Here is a 21,076-nt window from a genome sequence, read left to right on the forward strand (position 1 = left end):
GGCAGACACAAAATTGTGCAATCCTGGTTCTTTAAAACAAATGGGAGCTTTGCCAGTGACTTCAATGGTTTTGTGGATGGCACTTTAAAAGCCTTGATTTTAAAACAGTTATGCCAATAAGACCATAAAGGAGATCCAGAATGCTATTGTCTGAGTCAGATTGAGACTTGGAGAACCCTACTTTTCAAAACCAAGTTCACACTCTAACATTATTGATAAAAAGCTGCAGAAAAATAAAGTCACCGCTTACTACAGATGAAACTTCAAATCTAATGCAATCTTCAGTGGCCGATACCAGATCTTTTGAGAGACTGCCGCACATACAAGCAATTTCATATATTATGGCATCAGACTAAGAAAAAACAACAATTCTTCTATTCTCTTACCTTGCAATGCAATTATTTATAGAATGTGGAATTTAGAATGTATGTACTAATTTATCTACTTGCCTGTCAAGTATTGCATATTCACTTTCAGATTTGTACAGGGATGCCAGTCGAGCTTCCATCAAAATGAAAATCTTCCCTGTATTTTTATCTGGGGAGGAAATCCATGGATGTTAATATTCAATTGCTGAAATCTTACAGAAAGATATATGAAAAACAGCATAAGTATGAAGATGCCAGGCTCATTTCTGCTAATTAAAATACCTCTTACGCTATTATTACAGGGGCCAAGACCAAATAAAGACATAGGCTATTACACACTTTTTAAAAAATCACTTCCCAAATCCAAACCTGTACTTTCAGACTCAGCACAGACATCACACCAAAACCATGGTTAAGGAAGCTAGAATCTGAAACCAACAGTCCAGCTCTCCCTACCCAGGGTCCATTTCTTGGTGGTTCCTTCAAAAGCAGAACCTTCAGTTAGGCAAGCTGGTCAGTCAGTTTTTATAGTGCAACAGCACAGCTCTCTCAAAGAGGTTTTCAATTATTTAAATGAGACAAATGATTGGAAGTATTAAAGCACAATTGTCGGCACAGCACATGCCAATGAGGCGTGACCCTTCCCTTCAAACCAAACTGAGTTCTGATCTGCCTGAAGCCCCACTGTTCTTGCCCCAAGCTTATCTCAATGCTCCAGCTCTGCCACCAAACTCTGATGTGAAGAGAATGCCTAAAGTTTTGAACATGACAACAACCCAAGCTGATTGTTGGTCTTGCAGTGTCCTCTGTATCCATTGCCTCATAGACAGCAAGCATTGCCTACTTTCACAATACAAGATTAATAAGAGGAGCAAGCTTTTCCAGAATGAAAATGCTCTGTGGATACAAAGGCCATATTCAGTTTCCAAAATCTAAAAAGGTTAAATTGTGAGGATGGGAATTCTGCTTCCAGAAAGCAACATACAGCAAACTAATAAGAACTGAATATATTTCTCAGATTCTGATGCTTGGGCAACAGCAAGACCCAGAGATTCTGGGAAAAGGTTGAAGGGACAGAATTCCTCCCCAGATCTCTCTATGACACACTTCTATTACTGGTTCCCCCAAGACAGGATGCATGCTGTGTTGCAAAGCAGAAATATGCATAAATATTACAGTTAGGGCACCGAGGGGGTTATATTTCTTTGGACAAAGAAGTTCATGTCATTAAGGGTATGAATGACCTTCGGATTGGAAAGAAGAAAAGCTACCAAGCACTTTTCATGATGGACACTTTGGCTATGAATGCCCAAGAAAGATATCCTGAAACAACTGGGAATTGTGTGGAAGGCAAAATACAGATTTATAAGAGGCAACCTTTTTTCTCTGAATACAAGTATTAATTGTTGCAAAAATATGAATATGTTTACATAATTCTTGTTGATTTACAAACCGAAGTTGAGGATTTAGCTATTCCAAACTGTCAACCGAACCTTCCATGTGCAGCTCTTGCAAAGATAAAATGTTGAAGAACCATGAATGCCTTAGCTCCATGAAGGACAGGTGAGATATGTGCAATAATAAAATTAAAATTATTTTAATGTTAAAAAATTAGGTGGAAGGTTCTAAGGACCTTACGTAGTTGGAAAAAAATATGCCTTCAACTGCTATCTTACAATTTGTTATATAGATTTGTATCAGCCTTGTATTTCAGCATTCACCTGGTAACTAAAGCAACAAGGGATTGCAGGCAGGCAAGGAGCAGGCTGGCAGAAGACCACAGCAGTGTTCCATCCCTTCTCTGTGTGCAGCAGAGAAACCAAGCAGGCTGCCAATAGGAGTAAAAACCCCTCCTCTACACCCAGTATAGAAATACAGTTGTCTGCTGTAGGAGGGTGGCACTCTTAGGTCCTCCTGAAAATATGTACACTAGCAACTTTTATGGGCTTATTTACAAGGCTGGTTTATGTATTTTTCTAACACTTCTTTTCCTTTTGTATCAAATATTTTTAGTATTGCTATATGTTTAATAAACTTTGAGAAATATTTTTTTAAATGAAACAATTGCTAGAGTTGTAGAGAGAAGGGATGAGCCCCGTATTTTATACAGATAAAACTCCTCGCATCTTTGTGGATCACTGCAATTCAGACACCTGGTAGAATGAACCACAAGACTGAGAAAATCTTGCAAAGGCTTTCAAAAAGCCTTGAGCAAAGCAGTGTAGCAGTAGCAAAGAATAGATGTGTGCTAATTTGGGAGGAAGCAAATCTTTCAGCCATTATGGCTTTGTTCAAAAGATTGCTTTAGAACTCGAGAACTATCAATTCAAAATTTCTAAGGAGTGACTGGGCCAGGCCCAATTTACTACTGAGGCCAAATTTGCAGAGGACGTAAGTGATGAGCAACAAAGAATGGGAGGCAGTAATTTCAGAAACCGCTTCATCTGAGCTGAGGAGATAGCTCTGGATGTTTCATTTGTAACTCTGTGAAGGAATCAATACAGCTCTACATGATATGCATATGTATGTGCAACTTAAGGCTCCAGATTCTTGGCAGGCACACCTCCACCTGGCATCAACGTATGAAGTCAGGTGTGGGGCAGATGGGCACTGTTTAGGGAAAACAGCCTGGTGGGGCGAACCGAAACCAGTATCAGGCCTAATTAGCCCCATGGGCCAGAGGTTCCCCATCCCTGGTGAGGGGAATGCACTCTGCACCTCCTCAAGAGCATCTCACATATTCTTAATCCATGCTTTCCAGGGAACAGCCTGGGCACTGAAAACAGATTACAGGGTTCAGCCCAGGCAAACTAATGTACCAAGTTAGATAATGGCTGTTGACTGTGCAGAGTTCATCTCAGGCATATTTTTGCTTATTTTGTGGGCCAAGAGAGACCCATGCTTGAAAAGAAGCTGCACCACTCTGGTTAGCTGTGACTGGAAAGGATATCTTTATTGGACGGGGATTGGCCTAGCCTGCAGCACGGAGCTCAGCAGAAGACGCACCAGAGATTCCCTTACAAGGAAATTTTCCAATTATCCTTTTAGCATTAGAAGGCAGCTTGAATCATCATGGGTAGGTAAATCAGAGGGCAAACCAATTAGATAAATCATAATAAATTAAACAAAAGCTACAGGAGTTTGGAGTGAAGCACTTTATGTAACCATTGTACTCTCCCCCATTATGCTGCCTTCCTGAGATTTATTATGACAACAGCATGAAGTTACTTTCAGGTTTTTTGTTTTTATTAAGATGACAGAACAAAAGTGAAAAGTTACATCAGCTTTGCAATAAGCCACTTGCGTATTTGACTGAAGGAAATGACTCCTGCTGCTGCCAGGCAAGTCAAGTCAATGTACATGCTGTTCTAGAATACAGCAGTACATGCAGGTGGACAGGATGGAGAAACATGTTGTATGGGTTGGTTACAAAAGTTGCCGTTTGCAAAACCATGACTACAGTCCTATGCATGCTCCCCTGGGATCAAGCCCCACGGAACCAACTGGGACATACTTGCAAGTAAGCATGCACGTGAAACCACTCAAAGAAAGCATAGCATATTTTGCACTTGCCTTCCACCTTCACATATTGCAAGTCTGGGTTGACACAGAGGGCCAGGTTGCTAGGCAGAGTCCAAGGGGTTGTCGTCCAAGCAACTAGAGAGATGCCTTCATCTTCTTCCAATGGAAAGGTAACAATGACCGAAGGGTCTTGGACATCCTCAAATACAGGATTAGAAAAGTTAGAAGCAACGTGGAAAAAGTTAACCTTTTTATGCACAAAGGAGCAAATAATGAAAGCAAACTGTTATGGCCAACAATATTCTTAATACTTATTACAGAGCATGATTCATTTATCAAAGGCTATGGCAACAAGTATCTTTCTTAAAACAATCTTCTCCATAAGCTACTGGATTGTTAAGAAATAGCCCCGTTTTTTAAAAAAAAAAACAACCTATTCAGATTTTTATGTAATTAACTATTTAAACGGAGATTGGGAGCAAAACACCATTACCTAGGTTAACCAAAACAAGCAATATAGCTAGATACAAACAATGTGGCTATTGTGCTGAGAGGTACAGCAGAGGTACACTCCAGATAGGCATGGAGCTAATTTGTAGCTTCAAATTAAACAACAATTTGTATGGAGCTGCTTCAAATTCTACATGTCTTGAGTTTAGGGTAGACATGAATCCAAGAGCACTGTCCTGTACTTTTACCTATAACCTATTAGGGTATTCACATGATTACAATAAAACAGCACAGTCTATCCCCATCTGCCTCTGCCTCCCTCTCGGTTTTTTTACAGCATTTTCATTTCCAATATTCAGTTGTTTGCCAAGTTATACAGTGTTCAGGCTCACATGACTCAGGTAAGGTTAGGATAAAGTGAGTGTCAATGATTTGTTTGAGTCCCAGATTAAAAACTATTAAGCTGGCGAAGATTCCATCCCTGCCTCCCATTTCTTCTAGCACTTTTGACAGTCTGGATAGCGATCTTCAAAGGTACAGCGTCAGAAGACCTTGCAATATATTAATTTTTGCACTGCCAGCTCCCCCTGGTTCCTTCTTCACACCCTGAGTAAACTCTGGTAATTCCATTAGTGTTTGCCACTATTTATGTTAGAACTAAGAATTACTCCAGAGGGAGTTCACTCACTGAGCATGAAGCTCACTCAGCAGCCAAAACACAAGCATGCTTTCCCCGTTGTTATTATATAACTGCTAGCAATTCTGTTCAGTCTCTGAGCAATGTTGTATGCTGCCAGCCACCTTCACGGTTTCAACAAATACTAAATATAGTTGAGCAATTTTCACTGAACATTTATTGGCATTTTGCAGGATGAACAACACTTCAGCTGCAGAATACTGGTGAGCTATTTTTCTTTCTCCACTGCCTTACTCCATAAGCTTACTTCTCAGGAATACAAGCTTTGTGTTAGAACAAGGGAAGAGCCATTTGTGCACTTTGTGTTCAGTTTAATACGCATTTCAGAGGACCCCAGGAAGCTTAAGAACATCACTCTTTTTTTGTTGTTAAATAACTTGTTTTTGTAGTTCTTGAATTCACATACAGAATGGGAAAAAACTTTTTAAAGAAAAGAACCACCAAAGTTATTTTTTGTTCTCTTAGAAGTTAGCTGAACCCTGTTTTCAGAATTCTGAGTTTTGACAGTGTACATTCCAAAAAACTGAAACACTCCAGAACACTTTGCAGGAAAACCAGTGATAGCATAACGCATTTTATTTAGAGTGTAACAGAGAATTCTCAATTCTTATGTTTACTTGGAAGCTCACATAATGTGCTGTTCACTATATGGAAGAGAAATGAATACCATTTTGCAGATTTACTTTGTTTAGTCTACACTATCCTTCAGGTTCAGGATTTGTTACAGCATTACAGAATCCTAAAAACATCACATTTTGGGGGTAGGCGCTGACATTTAAAAATAATCAGCTGTTTAGAAAAAAGCAGCTAGTCAAAATCTAAGCAGCAGCAGCTTCAAAATTCCAACTACACACACATACAAACAGGGTGCCTTAATTCCCTAAAAGCTGGACAAAATAAAAAGTTATTGGATCCCAAGCAGGTTAAAACAAATTATGGGTTTGAAGCAGCAGCTCAAGTTGATATTTTTTATACTACTCGTCAACAAATAGTTCTTAGAGTGGCTTACTATAAAAATCCAACACTATAGCAAACAATAAACTGGCAGATTAAAAAGGTCTCAGTCAAAACCCAAAAAAACTTTAAAGAACGGTGAGAATAAACAAGACTTTGCTGGAAGATGACACAGTTGGCAGCAAACAAGTCTGGAAAATGTTCCAGAAGGGATGCCACTACCAAAGAGTCTCTCTTTCAGGTCACCATCCACCACCTCAGGTGTCAGTGTTTCCACATCCTCAGGCCACAGAAATATAGCACAAAATCCACATCATGCTCAACATACTACAAGAATCTACTGAAGACTGTGCAGATCGGATGGACAATTCGCAAGAGCCCAGTATGCAACTGGAGCAAGATACTATAATGTTCTGTACAAGCAGTCACCAGAATTAGCCCACATACAAGGTAAAAAGGTAAAGGACCCCTGGAAGGTTAAGTCCAGTCAAAAGCGACTATGGGGTGTGGCGCTCATCTCGCTTTCAGGTCAAGGAAGCTGGCGTTTGTCTACAGACAGCTTTCTGGGTCATGTGGCCAACATGACTAAACCGCTACTAGTACACGGAGGACCATGAAGGAAGGCAGAACACATGGAAATGCCATTTACCTTCCTGCCGCAGCAGTACCTATTTACCTACTTGCACTGGCGTGCTTTTGAACTGCTAGCTTGGCAGAAGCTGGGACGGAGCAACGGGAGCTCACCCCCTCACACAGATTTGAACCGCCGACCTTCCGATCAGCAAGCCTGAGAGGCTGTGTTGTTTAGACCACAGCGCCACCTGCTCCCTTAGCATACACAGAGCACATTACTGTAGGCTAAATAGATCCTAGGCCCATACTTGCCTACCCACCCTAGAATATGAGACAGAGCAGCACAGGCAGTGCCAGGTTTAAGGGGGCACCAAGCAAACTGTCTTGTACAGCTCTCCCCAACCCAGATGCTGCTCTCTGCAACCTTGGTGCTGTGGCTGCCCCAACCTTTGCATACATATGCACCCTGCCTGCCTTCTTGCTGATATCTACTCCTCCACTCTCATACCTGCACTTGCTGCCCAGCCTTACCACCACCACCATTTCAGGCATAGTTGGCATGGCAGCCAGCTTGGCCAGACCAGGGTGTTTGCTGCCTGCCACTGCTTTGCTTTAACTCAGTAACTTCCTCAGAGTGTAAAAAGAATGGCAATGAGCTGAGCCACTCAGATGCTACCCGTTAGGCTGCAGAGCCACGGGGGGCATCAGAGCAGCTACAGGGTACCACTTCAGGTATTTGGAGCAATGCTTTCTAGCACACTATAGCCTGCTGCTACTAACAGTCATTAGGAGGCCCCTGGCCTATGGCATCCTGGACATATGTAGGGTGGCAGATGGACTTATGCCACTTGGTCCAGTGGTAACAGCAGCACTGCACAGGAATCTAAAATATTTATTCAGCTTTAGATCAGGCTGGCAGTTAAAAAAAGAAACACAACAACATAACAAGCTTACATACCTTATAATTCTGGTGAGACTCGAAGTTAGAAAGGGGTGTGTTACATGCTGTTGAAAAAGGCATGACTTTAACTCCTCGGTATACCAGTCCTTTGTCATAAAGCTGCTTGAAAACCCACCTAAATGAATAAATAAATAGCAATTTAAGCAAACAAACAGAACAAGTTTGTTTTATTTTAAAAGATTATAATAGTTAGAGAAGTCAAGTGACCACATGTAGGAAGAAGGCACAGAACTTCTGCCCAGAACTACTTTCCTCCCTGGTGAGTTTACTGTAAATAAATTCTTTAAAAAAAAACAAAAAACATTTTGCCCTTCGGTATCTTATCATGCAAGTTGTACTTTCCAGGCCAAAAGCACAGAACACAGAGCAGCAACTGCATTGAAGTACAATTTTTAAAAAGTAATGAATACTCAAGCTTTCTATCTTAAGTTGCTATAGCATCTGTAGAGATTTCTAAGGTCAAACAATACAGATGTTGCAAGCACCTAGAGAAATCATCACAGAAACGCTTCTCATCTTACAATCAGATTGTACAATCCCCCTTAACAAGGCAGGAGGGGAGTTTATAGGATGCTATGTCACCCTAGAATAAATTATAAAATGTATTTGCTTTATTAACCCTGGAGCCTATTCACTATTCAACTTGGCTAACTCTGTAACTTGTCATGCTCTCATTTGGTATACTGACTTTGCCGTCCTGCTACACCACCCACCCTGCTGCCTCGGCCACTAGCAGGGGAGCAGTGCCAGTATCAGGACTGATTTCTGGCAAGAAATCACTGAAATTGCCTAAGATTTTGGTGAAAATTGGCACTGGTGCCAGGTGGGAGCTTCACCCCACTTCATGGGTGGGCCTAACACAATGCATAGCTAAAAACTGTGGAATTTAATGCCACAAAATGTGATGATGGCCACTAACGTGGATGGCTTTAAAGGGGATTTAGGTCACCAATGTATACTAGTCACAATGGCTAAATTGCTTTCAGTATCAGAAGCAGTATACCTGTGAATCCCAGATGCTGGGGAACACAAACAGAAGAGTGTCTTGTGCTCACCTGCTGCTTGTGAACTTCCCACAGAGATCTGGTTGGCCATTGTAAGAACAGAAATCTGACCTAGATGAGCTTTTGGTTTGATACTGTATTCTTATTACAGTAGACACAGTAATGCACATTTTTTAAATACAAAGTTGCTATATTTTATTTCTATATTCCAAAGAAAACAAACTAGTAACTATTACTAGAGGGGGAAATCCTCTCTGAGAAAATAGATATAAATGTCATGCACACACAAAATCAAGAGCTGAATCACCAGATGACTGAACTGCTAAGCCAAATTCAAGTCAACGATTCCCTCTTGTGGAATTTTTTCCAAGTGCAGGAAAAGTGTTCTTTCTTTTCCTGCACCATCTTTCATTTTTACAGCTCACAAATGTTTGTGTTGCCATTAGAATAAGACAGTTCAATTCTGCAAGTACAAGAAAAAGCTGAATTTACAAGATGTCTATCTTTCAGAGAGGAAATGTAACATTAATAACTTTCAAGTGATCCAGCAACGGCTCACATGTCACGTACTGTTAAACTGAATCGTGCCTTGGTGCTAACTTGCAAGAAGCAGGATCTCAGAGACGAGGCTACAGCCAAGCACTCCTTGCCTAGTCCTCCTGCTGCCAAGCTACCCAAAGCTAGGCCATGGTTTAACTTAGCATGCTGTCCAAATCACAGACCCCCAGTTTGTCTCCTCAAGACAAACCATAAGCTGTAAACCAAAAAAAACCCCTTTTTACAGTTCTTGATTTGCCTGGAGTAAGACAAATCACAAGCCCAGATGTGGACAACATGCTACGCCAAACAATGGGCCAACCCCAAGTAGCACAACAGCAAAAGGGGCAGAAGAGGAGTGTTCCTGTTCCTCTCCACGAACCCACACAGGCTAAGCCACTGTTTGGCTTAGCATTATGTACGAACTAATTCAATATTTCATTTACTTGTTAAAACAGGCATCAGTAATTGCAACCCTGTTGTAGAGACTCAATAATTTTTTTGAAGTGGATATTAGAGATATATTAGAGAACTGCAATTAGCAGGGGTAGGTATTCTTTAGCATTTTCTTAATTCCTATAGAATTGTAGAGTTGGAAGGGAACCTGAGGATCATTGAGTTCAACCAAGGCAGGAATCTCAGCTAAAGCATCCATGACAGACTGCCATCCAACCGTTGCTTAAAAAGCTCCGGTGAAGGAGAATCTACTCCGCTTTCTAACAGCTCTTACCACCAGGCTGCAACCCAATGAAGAGACCCAAGCCAACATCTGGGGACAGGACTACTGGATATGTGGACTAGGTGACATGGTTTACATGAGAAAACAATCAAGGACATTTGTGGAAGGCAAGGCTCTTCAGTTCAGACATAAGGTTACAAAAATATCAAGCATTTTTATATTGTAACTACAGTGGTACCTCCGGTTACGTACTTAATTCATTCCAGAGGTCCATTCTTAACCTGAAACTGTTCTTAACCTGAAGCACCACTTTAGGTAATGGGGCCTCCCGCTGCTGCCGCGCCGCCGCCACCCAATTTCTGTTCTCATCCTGAAGCAAAGTTCTTAACCCGAGGTAATATTTCTGGGTTAGCGGAGTCTGTAACCTGAAGCGTATGTAACCTGAGGTACCACTGTAATCTGCTTTAAAGACTTATTGCCTTCAGGAGTTCAAAAGTGTCTATCATAGAGATCTGCTTCACAGCAAGCCTGCTAAAGATAATTTTTCCAATTATTAGTCATAGTTCATCATATTAACTCTGAAAACAGGTTAAGGCACTTAGCATAGTGAGGGAACTTGCTAGAAATGTCAAACACATATACCTCCAGTTACAGTAGTCTTGCATTACTGTCCCTTCTCCATCAGTGTAGGCAGATTATTATTACTTTATATTAATTTCAGCTATCTACGGTAGATACAATTCTCTTTACAACAGAAGAGTTTTTTCAGACCCTAATCCTAATGCAGCAAGCTTGCCTGGTTGGCCTTGCATGGCTAAGCAACTACCGACCTTCCTCCCAAACTCGGAGCTGGGGGGAAAGCGGGGATCACTGCACAAATTTAGTACTAATCACCTGCAGCTGTAAGGTTGGGAGCCAGACTGGCGTTTTGCATGTTGAGTGGGCAAGTAAAAATGTGAAAGACTGCCTACTGCAATAATATACAACTTAACCAAAGCTTCAAGAAAATACTGGAGACAGCATTACAAGACCAGTGAGACTGCTATCTTTATACCATCTAAAAACCATTTACATAGTTTGCTTAGTAATTTTAGTGTTCAGAATCACTGCAAAGCAAGACTACTTTAGGCAAGCCTAGCCATCAGGCATACATAGTTCTATTTTTGACTTTTCCACCTTTGAACAGCTGGCATCTGCATTATGTAACAGTTTGTAAGCATGATAAAGAAAAAGAATCTAGGATTGGGCTATGCTGCTTATTGATAGTGGAAGGCTTGAAATAACAACTCGGGTAACCAGGGCAGGGAGCAGGTTAGCTACCTCCTACACTGATGTTCCTGGATGTTCCCTTTTATTTTTTTTCTCCCACACGTGAGTATGGTTGCTTCTCACTCCTGTGTAGACAAGGTAAGTGCTAAACTTGGAATGAGCCCCACAGGACAATGTAGAAATAAAGACATGCAGTATCATCCAGGCCGACTCCAGCTAGGGAAGACTCATGTCTGATAGTTAAGTCTTTATTGATAAAAGAAGCACTTGCAGCAACTCCCAAGGTACTCTGTATGCGCACAAACACACAAGCCTCTAGCCACTAAGCAACTGTCCCCCACAGATCTGAGCTCTGGGGAGCAGTTGCATCAAAAGTTAGACCCCTCCCCTCCTCCAGCTTATATACCCTCCCCTGCCAGGTTGCACACCTGCAAACTGAGAGTTCTCCTGCATGGAAGTCGTTGCTGCACTTCCTGCTTCAAGCCCCTCCTGGTTCTAGGAGCTAGTGTGGTGTAGTGGTTAAGAGCAGTAGACTCATAATCTGGTGAACCGGGTTCGCATCTCCTCTCCTCCACATGCAGCTGCTGGGTGACCTTGGGCCAGTCACACTTCTCTGAAGTCTCTCAGCCCCACTCACCTCACAGAGTTTCTTGTGGGGGAGGAAGGGAAATGAGAATGTTAGCCGCTTTGAGACTCCTTTGGGTAGTGATAAAGCGCGGGATATCAAATCCAAACTCTTCTTCTCTTCTTCTAGGAACCAGTGGGGAGGGCAAAGGTGGGAAGTCTACTGACCCATATGTCAGCTGAACAGCCACCTGCTTCTTCTGCTACATCATGCATGCCTTCCTCCATCTCAGACTGACTCTCCCTCCTCCCCCTGCCCTGGCTTCTGCCTTGCGAGTGGCATCAAACCCCATAAACTGCTGGTCCCCTCTCCTGGGTCAGTCCCCTGGTCCCCTGCTTCCACTACATGCTCTATGGAGCCCTGCCAGTCCCCGCCAAGCGTAGGGAGCAAATATGGATCAGGTTATTTATTATTATTAAAAGAACCTATACCACCTTTCATTTCAAGATGAAATTGCAAAGTAGCTGTGTGGGGTAGCTTAAAGGGGAACTTCCAACTGAGAATACAATTATTATTATATACCTATGTCTAGCCACTTTCTTCCCTGGTGGTACTCAAGCATCTAACAACGGGCGGGGTGTGCATGGAGAACAGAGATAGATGGACATATTTAATATGAAAATAAAGTGTGCAGAACAGAGGTGCATGGAGGGTGAAGATGCAGAGGAGGGGCAGAGGAGGAAGTTCTTCCACCAAAGCACAAGTTCAGAACTATTAGCCGTCACAGTAAAATGCAACCTCTAAGTTCAGAGGCAGTGTGCTTCCAAAGATCTGATGCTGCAGACCACAAACAGGTAAAGGTTGCCGCCTTCAAGCTCTGCTTGTTTCTAAGCCTCCCAGCATCAACCTACTGGTCATAATTGGAAGCAAAACTCTGAACTAGATTGAGACTTTGGAAGAGATAATGCTTACACACTGCTGGGCTCACAGAGGAAAAATTCAAGGTCAATTGCAACAGTATCCTAGTACAAGTCATAAAGGAATTTAACACACTGCCTGAAACACATAAAAAGTTCAGATATTGAAAGCTGACACTCAAATTCAGACATCTTTCTACTTCACTTTCACACTGTTCTCATTATCCAGCAGTGACAGAGACCACATAAAGATGTTTTGCTGCATCAGGACCGTTTTTATACTGCTCTATTGTTCAGCCTCTAATAAGCAGAATCTCATGTAGCATTACATTTCTCAGCACCTCCAAAAGGCTACACAATATCAGATGACAGTGCTTCATTCACCTGGTGCAGCACAGCAGGGCACAGTCTTTTCATAGGAACAGCAAAATCACAGCACCTGACCTGCAGCATAATTGGTTTCCTAGTGCCCAGGACAATCTCAACAAAAAACAAGATTTCAGTAACCATACAGCGTGAAACCTACACATACTTTCTGCCTTTCTATTTCAGAAGTGCCCAAGTCAGCTTACAAGTTCTTTAAAAAGACCTCCATAACAGTAAAAAAAAAACCACAAGCCATTAAAAAATATTACAGACTGCCATTAATTATAATAAACCCAGTTCCATGGTGCCATGAGTCTCAAATATTTGAATCATAGAATCATAGAATCATAGAGTTGGAATAGACCACAAGGGCCATCGAGTCCAACCCCCTGCCAAGCAGGAAACACCATCAGAGCACTCCTGACATATGGTTGTCAAGCCTCTGCTTAAAGACCTCCAAAGAAGGAGACTACACCACACTCCTTGGCAGCAAATTCCACTGTCGAACAGCTCTTACTGTCAGGAAGTTCTTCCTAATGTTTAGGTGGAATCTTCTTTCTTGTAGTTTGGATCCATTGCTCCGTGTCCGCTTCTCTGGAGCAGCAGAAAACAACCTTTCTCCCTCCTCTATATGACATCCTTTTATATATTTGAACATGGCTATCATATCACCCCTTAACCTCCTCTTCTCCAGGCTAAACATGCCCAGCTCCCTTAGCCGTTCCTCATAAGGCATCGTTTCCAGGCCTTTGACCATTTTGGTTGCCCTCCAGAATCAACTGGCAAAAAGCCTGTCAGGAAAGATAGTCTGTGGAAGGGGAGGTAAGGCTTATGGTGAACAGTGAGAAAACCAAAGTAAACTTACCACACAGTCTCCATGAACTCTGGATACAAAGTTTTATAGTCATTGTCAAAGTCAATCCACCGTCCAAGCCTTGTAACACTGATCTGCAAATACATTAAATTGTGACTCTGTAACAGCTTAGTGAACCCTGTAATTATTCATGGTTATAGTTCATGACCACTACCCTTTACTTCTTTGATTGCTAAGAGATATACACCTTCCTCAAGAAACAGATTTTAAACAAGAATGTCCATCAAGAAAGATTGGCAGATCTCTTTTTAACAGCATGCAATTAGGTTCTGTGTGCCCAATAGGGCTTCACATTTGTGTTTTCTGAACAGCATCCCACCAAATCACATGGCCCACTTTGGAAACAAAACAGAATTTTAAATGTAATTTGTGATATAATATTGAGAGATAGACTACAGTTCAACTCTTAGCCATACCTAGTTTTTCAAATCCCAGTCAATAAGTACATGCATACAGAATGAAGGGGAAGAAAGGGGACTTGCATACCAACATGGTTGATGTTTTGGAAGCATTGCTCTGGAGAAAGAGGGTAAACATATATCTATATTGCACTTACTTTCCATTCTTGGGAGTAAGGTAAAGGGACCCCTGACCATTAGGTCCAGTCGTGACCGACTCTGGGGTTGCGGCGCTCATCTCGCTTTATTGGCCATGGGAGCCGGTGTACAGCTTCCGGGTCATGTGGCCAGCATGACTAAGCCGCTTCTGGAGAACCAGAGCAGCACACAGAAATGCAGTTTACCTTCCCGCCGGAGCGGTACCTATTTATCTACTTGCACTTTGAGGTGCTTTCAAACTGCTAGGTTGGCAGGAGCAGGGAGCGAGCAACGGGAGCTCACCCCGTCATGGGGATTTGAACCGACGTCCTTCTGATCGGCAAGTCCTAGGCTCTGGGGTTTAACCCACAGCGCCACCCGCGTCTATATCTATATATCTATATTGCACTTATATCTATATTGCACTTACTTTCCATTCTTGAGAGTACCTCATCACAATTCCTCTGCAACTTTTGTTGTATTCTGCAATTCCCATTTTTGCAACATCTTCTGGTCCTTTGATGCCCAGTGTTTTATCAATTTCATACTCCTGAAATGCATTATGGTGCTCAGAATATGTTGCATTGGTATTACGGTAGCTTTTTTAACTATAACAGAGAACTTTTTGAAGCCCGTCAACCAAGAGGACCTGTGGTACTTGGCCTATAGCTTTGTGCCAAACAATAAGGCAAAACTCCTCTGAGTGCAGAAGTCTCACACAGCAGGAATAGCTTCAAAGTCAGCAATATTTGATTTTACAACCCAAAAGACCATGATGATGAATTGCAAGTTGCAATAAAAACCAGCTGTGCCCTGGCATTGTAATTTACTTTTTACATCTTATGCATTAGTCGCTTACCAGTGCTCAAATTTGCTAAACATGAACCTGATATTTTAAAATTACTACTTTAAAATAAACTCCATGGTTTACACATGATCCCAGGATAACACTCTGAAATCCTGATCAATGAAAAGGACATATTTAAGAAGTTAGGAAGACTATTCATAAAGGAATTCAAAAAATATGCTCATAAAAAAAGAAAATGAGAATTTTTATTATTTCCAACAAATAAAACAATTATCAAAATCATGTCTCTGAATTCTATTTATGACTAAAACAATATCAAAGGAAAAAATGAGCCTTTGTGAATGTAAAAAGCAACAAAAAACCATCAGGACAGCAAAAGGCTAGGAATGAAGTACTAACAACTATATCTAGGGAAGACACAAGAGAAAACATTCCACATACCACTGGCAAACCATGGCAATCCCAACCAAATCTTCTGTCCACATGAAATCCACTCTGATGAGCAAATCTAGTTACTATGTCTTTAATGGTTCCTGCAAGTATGTGTCCATAATGAGGAAGTCCTGTGGCAAATGGAGGTCCATCATAAAATGTAAACCTATATTTAAAAAAAAGAAAATAAACCAGACACATTAAGAAACAAAAATCTCTCTTACACAGGAAAAAGAATAAACAGCTTTATCTTCTATAGTTCTCAAGTTATAACACTTCATAAGTCAAGTGAGCAGTGAACTAGATCATTTACAGAAGTTTTCAAAATGCCATGTTTTATACAAGTATGCATATTTTTACTCTTAGGATTACATAAGTCAAATGATCAGTCAGCTATTGCCCTGCACTAACATAGATCTTTCTCCAAAGTTTGATTCACTTCAAAACAAAACAAAAACCACTTGTTGCCCATTTGCAGGAACATTGAAGAGCAAACTTGGAAAATATATCTTACCTTGGTCTATTTTTTGACTGTTTTAGGCATTCTTGAAAGCAATTAAGCTTGCCCCAAAGCTGCAATATTTTCTCTTCCTCCTGTGGAAAGTTTATGTTTTCTGCAACTTGCTGAACCATGATTTTCCTACATGAAACAAGGTAATACACAAAGCTAAGACCAATTTTCTCCCAGAGACCATGTGACACAGCAATGCCTATGTATCATTTCATAGAGCAACTTCGTTGAGAAGTCAGGATTGGAATGCTACATTCCAGCACATCCAGGGAATGACCATTTTGCGCATGACCAAGGCCCGTGTGACCGCTGACGCACCTGCTGCTTTTGATCCCAGGGTGGGAGCGGAATAGGCTTATGTGCGACCACTCACACACACATTGATCCAGAAAGCAAGCTCTGAACAAACAGGGAGTTGCCTGTACCTTGATAAGAATTCAAAAGGCCATTTAAAAGTAGTTTTCTCTACTTGTACCACATTTGTCGGACTCCAAGAGCTATTTGCAGGGCAATCCTATGAGTGCTTAAGCAGAAATAAGTCCCACTGATTCAGTGGGCACATAATGCTACATGCTCTATGTACATGAACAAGAAGTCATGAGTCTTGCTTGGGCTTAAACACCTGCTTCTCCTACAGGGCCAAGACTAAAGCTGCAGCTGAGTTTCCCCTGAAGAAACCTGGTTTCTTGTGATATATGAGCCAGAGATCAAGCAACCTCTGGTTCAACCAGCCAGCTTTATAAACCACAAAATCTGGTTTGTACAAAAGTTAGCCAAGTTTCATGGAAAGTGAAACTAAACTCTACTGAAGTCTTCCTTCGTCCCTCCCAGAAGGAGCAGGGAGAAGAAACATGGGCTTCTCCCTGCTTGTGCACATAGCATGAAACCACAGCAATGAATGCAGCAACTGAGCCAGATTCAACTAATCCAGTGCTCTACTGGAAGGTAGCATAAGGACTCCCACTAGCACAATGGGGCTCCCCCCAGCAACTCTTAAATTTCCAGCAGATCCACAGTGAACGGTCAGAATAACCTGCAGAACAGCGCATGGGGGAAAGAGATGAGAGGCTGTTCCACCTGGCAAGCAGAAATGTTTGCACTAACAGAACAGTTAACACAAACACTGTGTTCAATGTTCACTCAATCAGTGTTCACTATACTCACTTATTCCTTAGTAAGGAAACTTAGATTACAACCTCATAAAATGTGAAGGATGTAACAGCATCTGACAAAAGTCTAATGAGCAAAGGAATTTACCAGGCTTTAAAGAATAAAAAGTAGAGGTCATCCTAGCTTTGCAGGTGCACACATGATGTGGATAGTGAACAATCAAGGCATAGATTTAAATGCAACTCTCTATATGCCCCCATCTACTGCCCATCTGTTGCAGTTGTTTGATTTGTCCCTCAATGTCCCTGTGCTGCTTACTGGATCAGGTTAGAATTTGTCCTTTTAAAATAAATTAAATATTGCAGTAGACAGGGTGGATTTGAATTAAATCAAATCAATTTAAATCACGATTTAAATCACTAGTCAGTAAGACTTGATTTAAATCATTTTTTTACAGAAAGACTCATTCTGGCTGGTATAATCTTAATATTTACAACCAGATGAAGGTTTCATTTTTGAAAAAATAAATTTTCAGAGTAGTTTTTACTGTTACTGTATATCAAAAATTACTGATTTGGTTATACTATTAGAAATACATAAACAGATAATTATGAAATTATTATGAGGTTTAATAAGTTAACCATTTATATTTGGACAACTTTTCTGCTGAACTTTATTAGAAGGAGAAATATAATCATTTCCTTAATAACAATTTAAACAATTTATTTAACTAAAACAGTAACATTATAGCATATGTATCCATGTTTGTTAACCGATGTGGTTAAATGGTCATTTAAAAAAACAAAAACAAAAAAACCTTAGACTGAGTTTCAACACACGTGAAAAACTTAAAACAAATCCTTATTTCCTGATTAATAGCCTTTGGACTACATTGTAACTTAAATAGAAAACTATCTTTAGAAAGATTTTTCCTCCAAAAGCATTTTATTTTAAAAATCCAATTTAAATCAAAAAAATTCAATTTAAAATGTAAAAAATCCGATATTATTTTTTTAAAACATCATTTATTTTTATCCACCCTCCCGGTAGGCAATTCTATATACAGTATTCAACATTCATAAAGCTAGAAAGGATTCTGCTTACAATACCTATACAATGTAACAATGACAGGGCTATGGAGGCTGCTAAGTATCAGACTCCATGCGTAAGTCAGAGTATTATTTTTTGCCCTCTTCTACTAACTGAAGCACTGTATGGAGATAACAGTGTCCAGCAACCACAGGGCACATATTTAAGCATACCACAGCATGCTACCTTTTAAAGCATAGCCCTGTGCAGAATTCCTCAAAAGGAAATCCCACTGGCTCCTGCATTAATCTGAGCATGTTCTAACAACCTCCACAGTGGCCCTTCTCAGAGTTCCTCAGATGTCATGAGTGAAGATGGTTGGTGGTTACTGTAGCAACCCAGCTGCAGAATGCTCCCCAAGTAGGCTTGCCTGACACCAACCATAATGTAATTCCATTGCTCAGTAAAGAATTTTTTTATTTGCCTGGGCCTTTCAGTGGAAATTGTTTTAGATCTGTTAAGATGAATTTCATTGGAGCTTTGTTTTTTAAAAAATGATCCATCTATCTTAATGTTATTACTGATGTTAAGTTTTAATTGTAAGTTATTCTTTGTCTTTCATTTTTTAAAAATAATATTTATTAAAGATTTTCTTGATTAACAAAAGTGGATGCGTTGTCTCTTTTTTCAGAATTGTAAGTTATTCTGAAAGCCTTCAGATTGAAAAGAAAGAAGCAAATGATTTATCAACCAAATAAAAATAAATTGATTCCCAGATATGTGTGCATAGAAAAGATTCTAATTGTTCGATTCTTATTAAAGATCTGCACTCTTCGATGAGCAGGACAGGGTTCGGGGGTGGGGGGAGGATGAAGAACTAAAGCCAAGGCACGGATTCACATCACTTTAAACCACTTTCACACCTTTGACAGATAATTGATGCCACAAAGTGTTTCATTTGATATATAAAAGGACTTTTTAACCTTCAAGCAATCTTTTAGCAGTAAAGCATGATCATTCCAAATGGCTCCTTTTTAACAACCTTATAAATTTCTTTGTCAGTGGGAAGGTTCCATCAGGTCAGATTTCTTTTAGTCTCTCTGCATATACATACACATCTCAGAACTTTGCAGTAATGTATCCGTGCATATAATAAAGCAATTCAACATTTTTTTGAAAATGCTATGTTACTCACTACTTTTAAAGAGAAGAACATCCAGTGGGAAAGGATGTGGTATGAGGGATCTTATCAATAGGACAGCAGCCTTCAAACCTACAGGAAACAAAGAAGTTATTAATGAGTGTAATTTCTAAGTTGTAGGCAGGATTCACCCAACAAATCTGTCAAAAGCTGGAACTATTCCTATGGACACTTCTGCAGGTAGAGACAAAAGTCCTAGTCAGAAATACTAGATATATACTACATGGATGGACGACAAAAGCCCAGGAGATGGGCATCAAAAACAGCTAACCTCTGAAAACTGAAACATTACATTTGTACACTATGTTCTTTAAATCCACCTGCCCAAACTTTAAAAGGTTTCATACATGTTCATGAATGGTTGGCATACTAAACTATGCCTCAGACCTACATCACAGGATATCCACTGCAGCCACAGCTATTCCAAGCACACACATTTAGGAACACCTCCTGGCATTTATCCATCACCAAATAGTAACAAACTACAACTTGTTAGGTTTTCCACTAAAATGTGAAATATGAAACAGTGCAAACAACGCACAGCTTCTTGGATGTCTCATATTTCCACAAAAACATATTTGTTTTAATGAGCGATCTTGTGGAAGTATTTCAATTGCCAGCAAGATTGCATTGATAAATGTGATCACTGTACTGCCAACATAGCTGTAAAATAAGCAACAGATGAATGAAGATGAAGTTTGAAGTGTTTTGCAATTGGGACTAGAGCCTGGTTATAGATGTGGAGATGCTCGCAAGTGGGGGTGCAGCAGAAGCCAAATCAGTGAGGAACGCCAGCTGTTTTATCTACTCAAATAGCAGCATGATGTAATTCCATCATGCAGCATTGGTACCACCACCCACTTTCATGCTGATGCAGAAACAGAAGGAATTTAATAAGCTGAAGAGTCTATGAAGAAATACCAAGGTACAGCCATGGTGGTCCTGGACATAATTCCATCCACACTAACATGACTCCACAAATCTCAATCATCTGTAAGCCCACACTGCTCACTTCAAGATGAAAAGACTCCTCCTCTCAGATTTCTCTGCATATAGCAAAGAACTCAGAGGAACAGGAGACTTTCACCATGATAGATACAAGAGACCAACCATACTACTCTTCCAAGTCCTTGGAAACTTGGGGAAAGGGGTCGCTCAATTTCTGCTGGACTTTAGAACAGGCAGATGCAGCAAGGCACTGACACAGATTCTGCATGTTCCCCATCTCAGCATAAAATAAAAGACTGACTTCACCCCTCTATCAAATTCTCTATACAAGGCAGTGGATTCAGAGGAGGAAAGGGGAGGGGATGAGTTGGTGATTAACACAAATACTGGCTGGCTATTAATGTGATGCAACTGTAATTCAATATTGACAAATTTTCTACTAAGTTACACCCACACTGCCAGGGAATAAATACCTGAAAGCATATGCAGGAGACAAAGAAGACAGATATCCAACAAGATGCACATATTGTCTCCCTGGCTGAAGCTCTGCCCTCATGAGGGCAATTATCACACAAGTTACAAACAGATTATCAGTCAGATGTAGGCAGTTGTGTGGACAACTTTTCAAGGCTGTAAGTTAAGTAGTAGACATCAACTGGGGTGTATGGGGTGTTAGGGGAGGAAAGTACCTCTGGTGAAGGACACATTGTGCATGCTCTTTCTGGGGTAGTTTGTCAACCATTAGTCCCACCCTGCACTCAGCTC

General features: G+C 40.7%; 1 protein-coding gene and 1 long non-coding RNA gene across 3 annotated transcripts in view; one reads left to right on the forward strand and one right to left on the reverse strand.

Moving 5' to 3' along the window:
• The window catches only part of LOC308577287, a 397,406-nt gene that overhangs the window by 349,603 nt on the left and 26,727 nt on the right, over window positions 1–21,076 (forward strand). The window lies entirely within an intron of this gene.
• IARS1 (isoleucyl-tRNA synthetase 1) overlaps window positions 1–21,076 on the reverse strand; it is an 84,440-nt gene that overhangs the window by 59,556 nt on the left and 3,808 nt on the right. For both annotated transcript variants that reach the window (XM_081176112.1, XM_081176113.1), the window contains exons 2-9: window positions 19,358–19,435; window positions 16,027–16,152; window positions 15,522–15,678; window positions 14,703–14,822; window positions 13,728–13,810; window positions 7,523–7,640; window positions 3,942–4,089; window positions 450–537 (exon numbers count right to left, since the gene is read on the reverse strand). In XM_081176112.1, coding sequence (XP_081032238.1) covers window positions 450–537; window positions 3,942–4,089; window positions 7,523–7,640; window positions 13,728–13,810; window positions 14,703–14,822; window positions 15,522–15,678; window positions 16,027–16,145 — 833 coding nt within the window. In that variant the 5' untranslated portion in view covers window positions 16,146–16,152; window positions 19,358–19,435. The remainder of the gene's footprint in view (window positions 1–449; window positions 538–3,941; window positions 4,090–7,522; window positions 7,641–13,727; window positions 13,811–14,702; window positions 14,823–15,521; window positions 15,679–16,026; window positions 16,153–19,357; window positions 19,436–21,076) is intronic.

This window comes from Podarcis bocagei (genome assembly GCF_964188305.1).
Source record: "Podarcis bocagei genome assembly, chromosome: 2".
Classification (NCBI taxonomy): domain Eukaryota; kingdom Metazoa; phylum Chordata; class Lepidosauria; order Squamata; family Lacertidae; genus Podarcis; species Podarcis bocagei.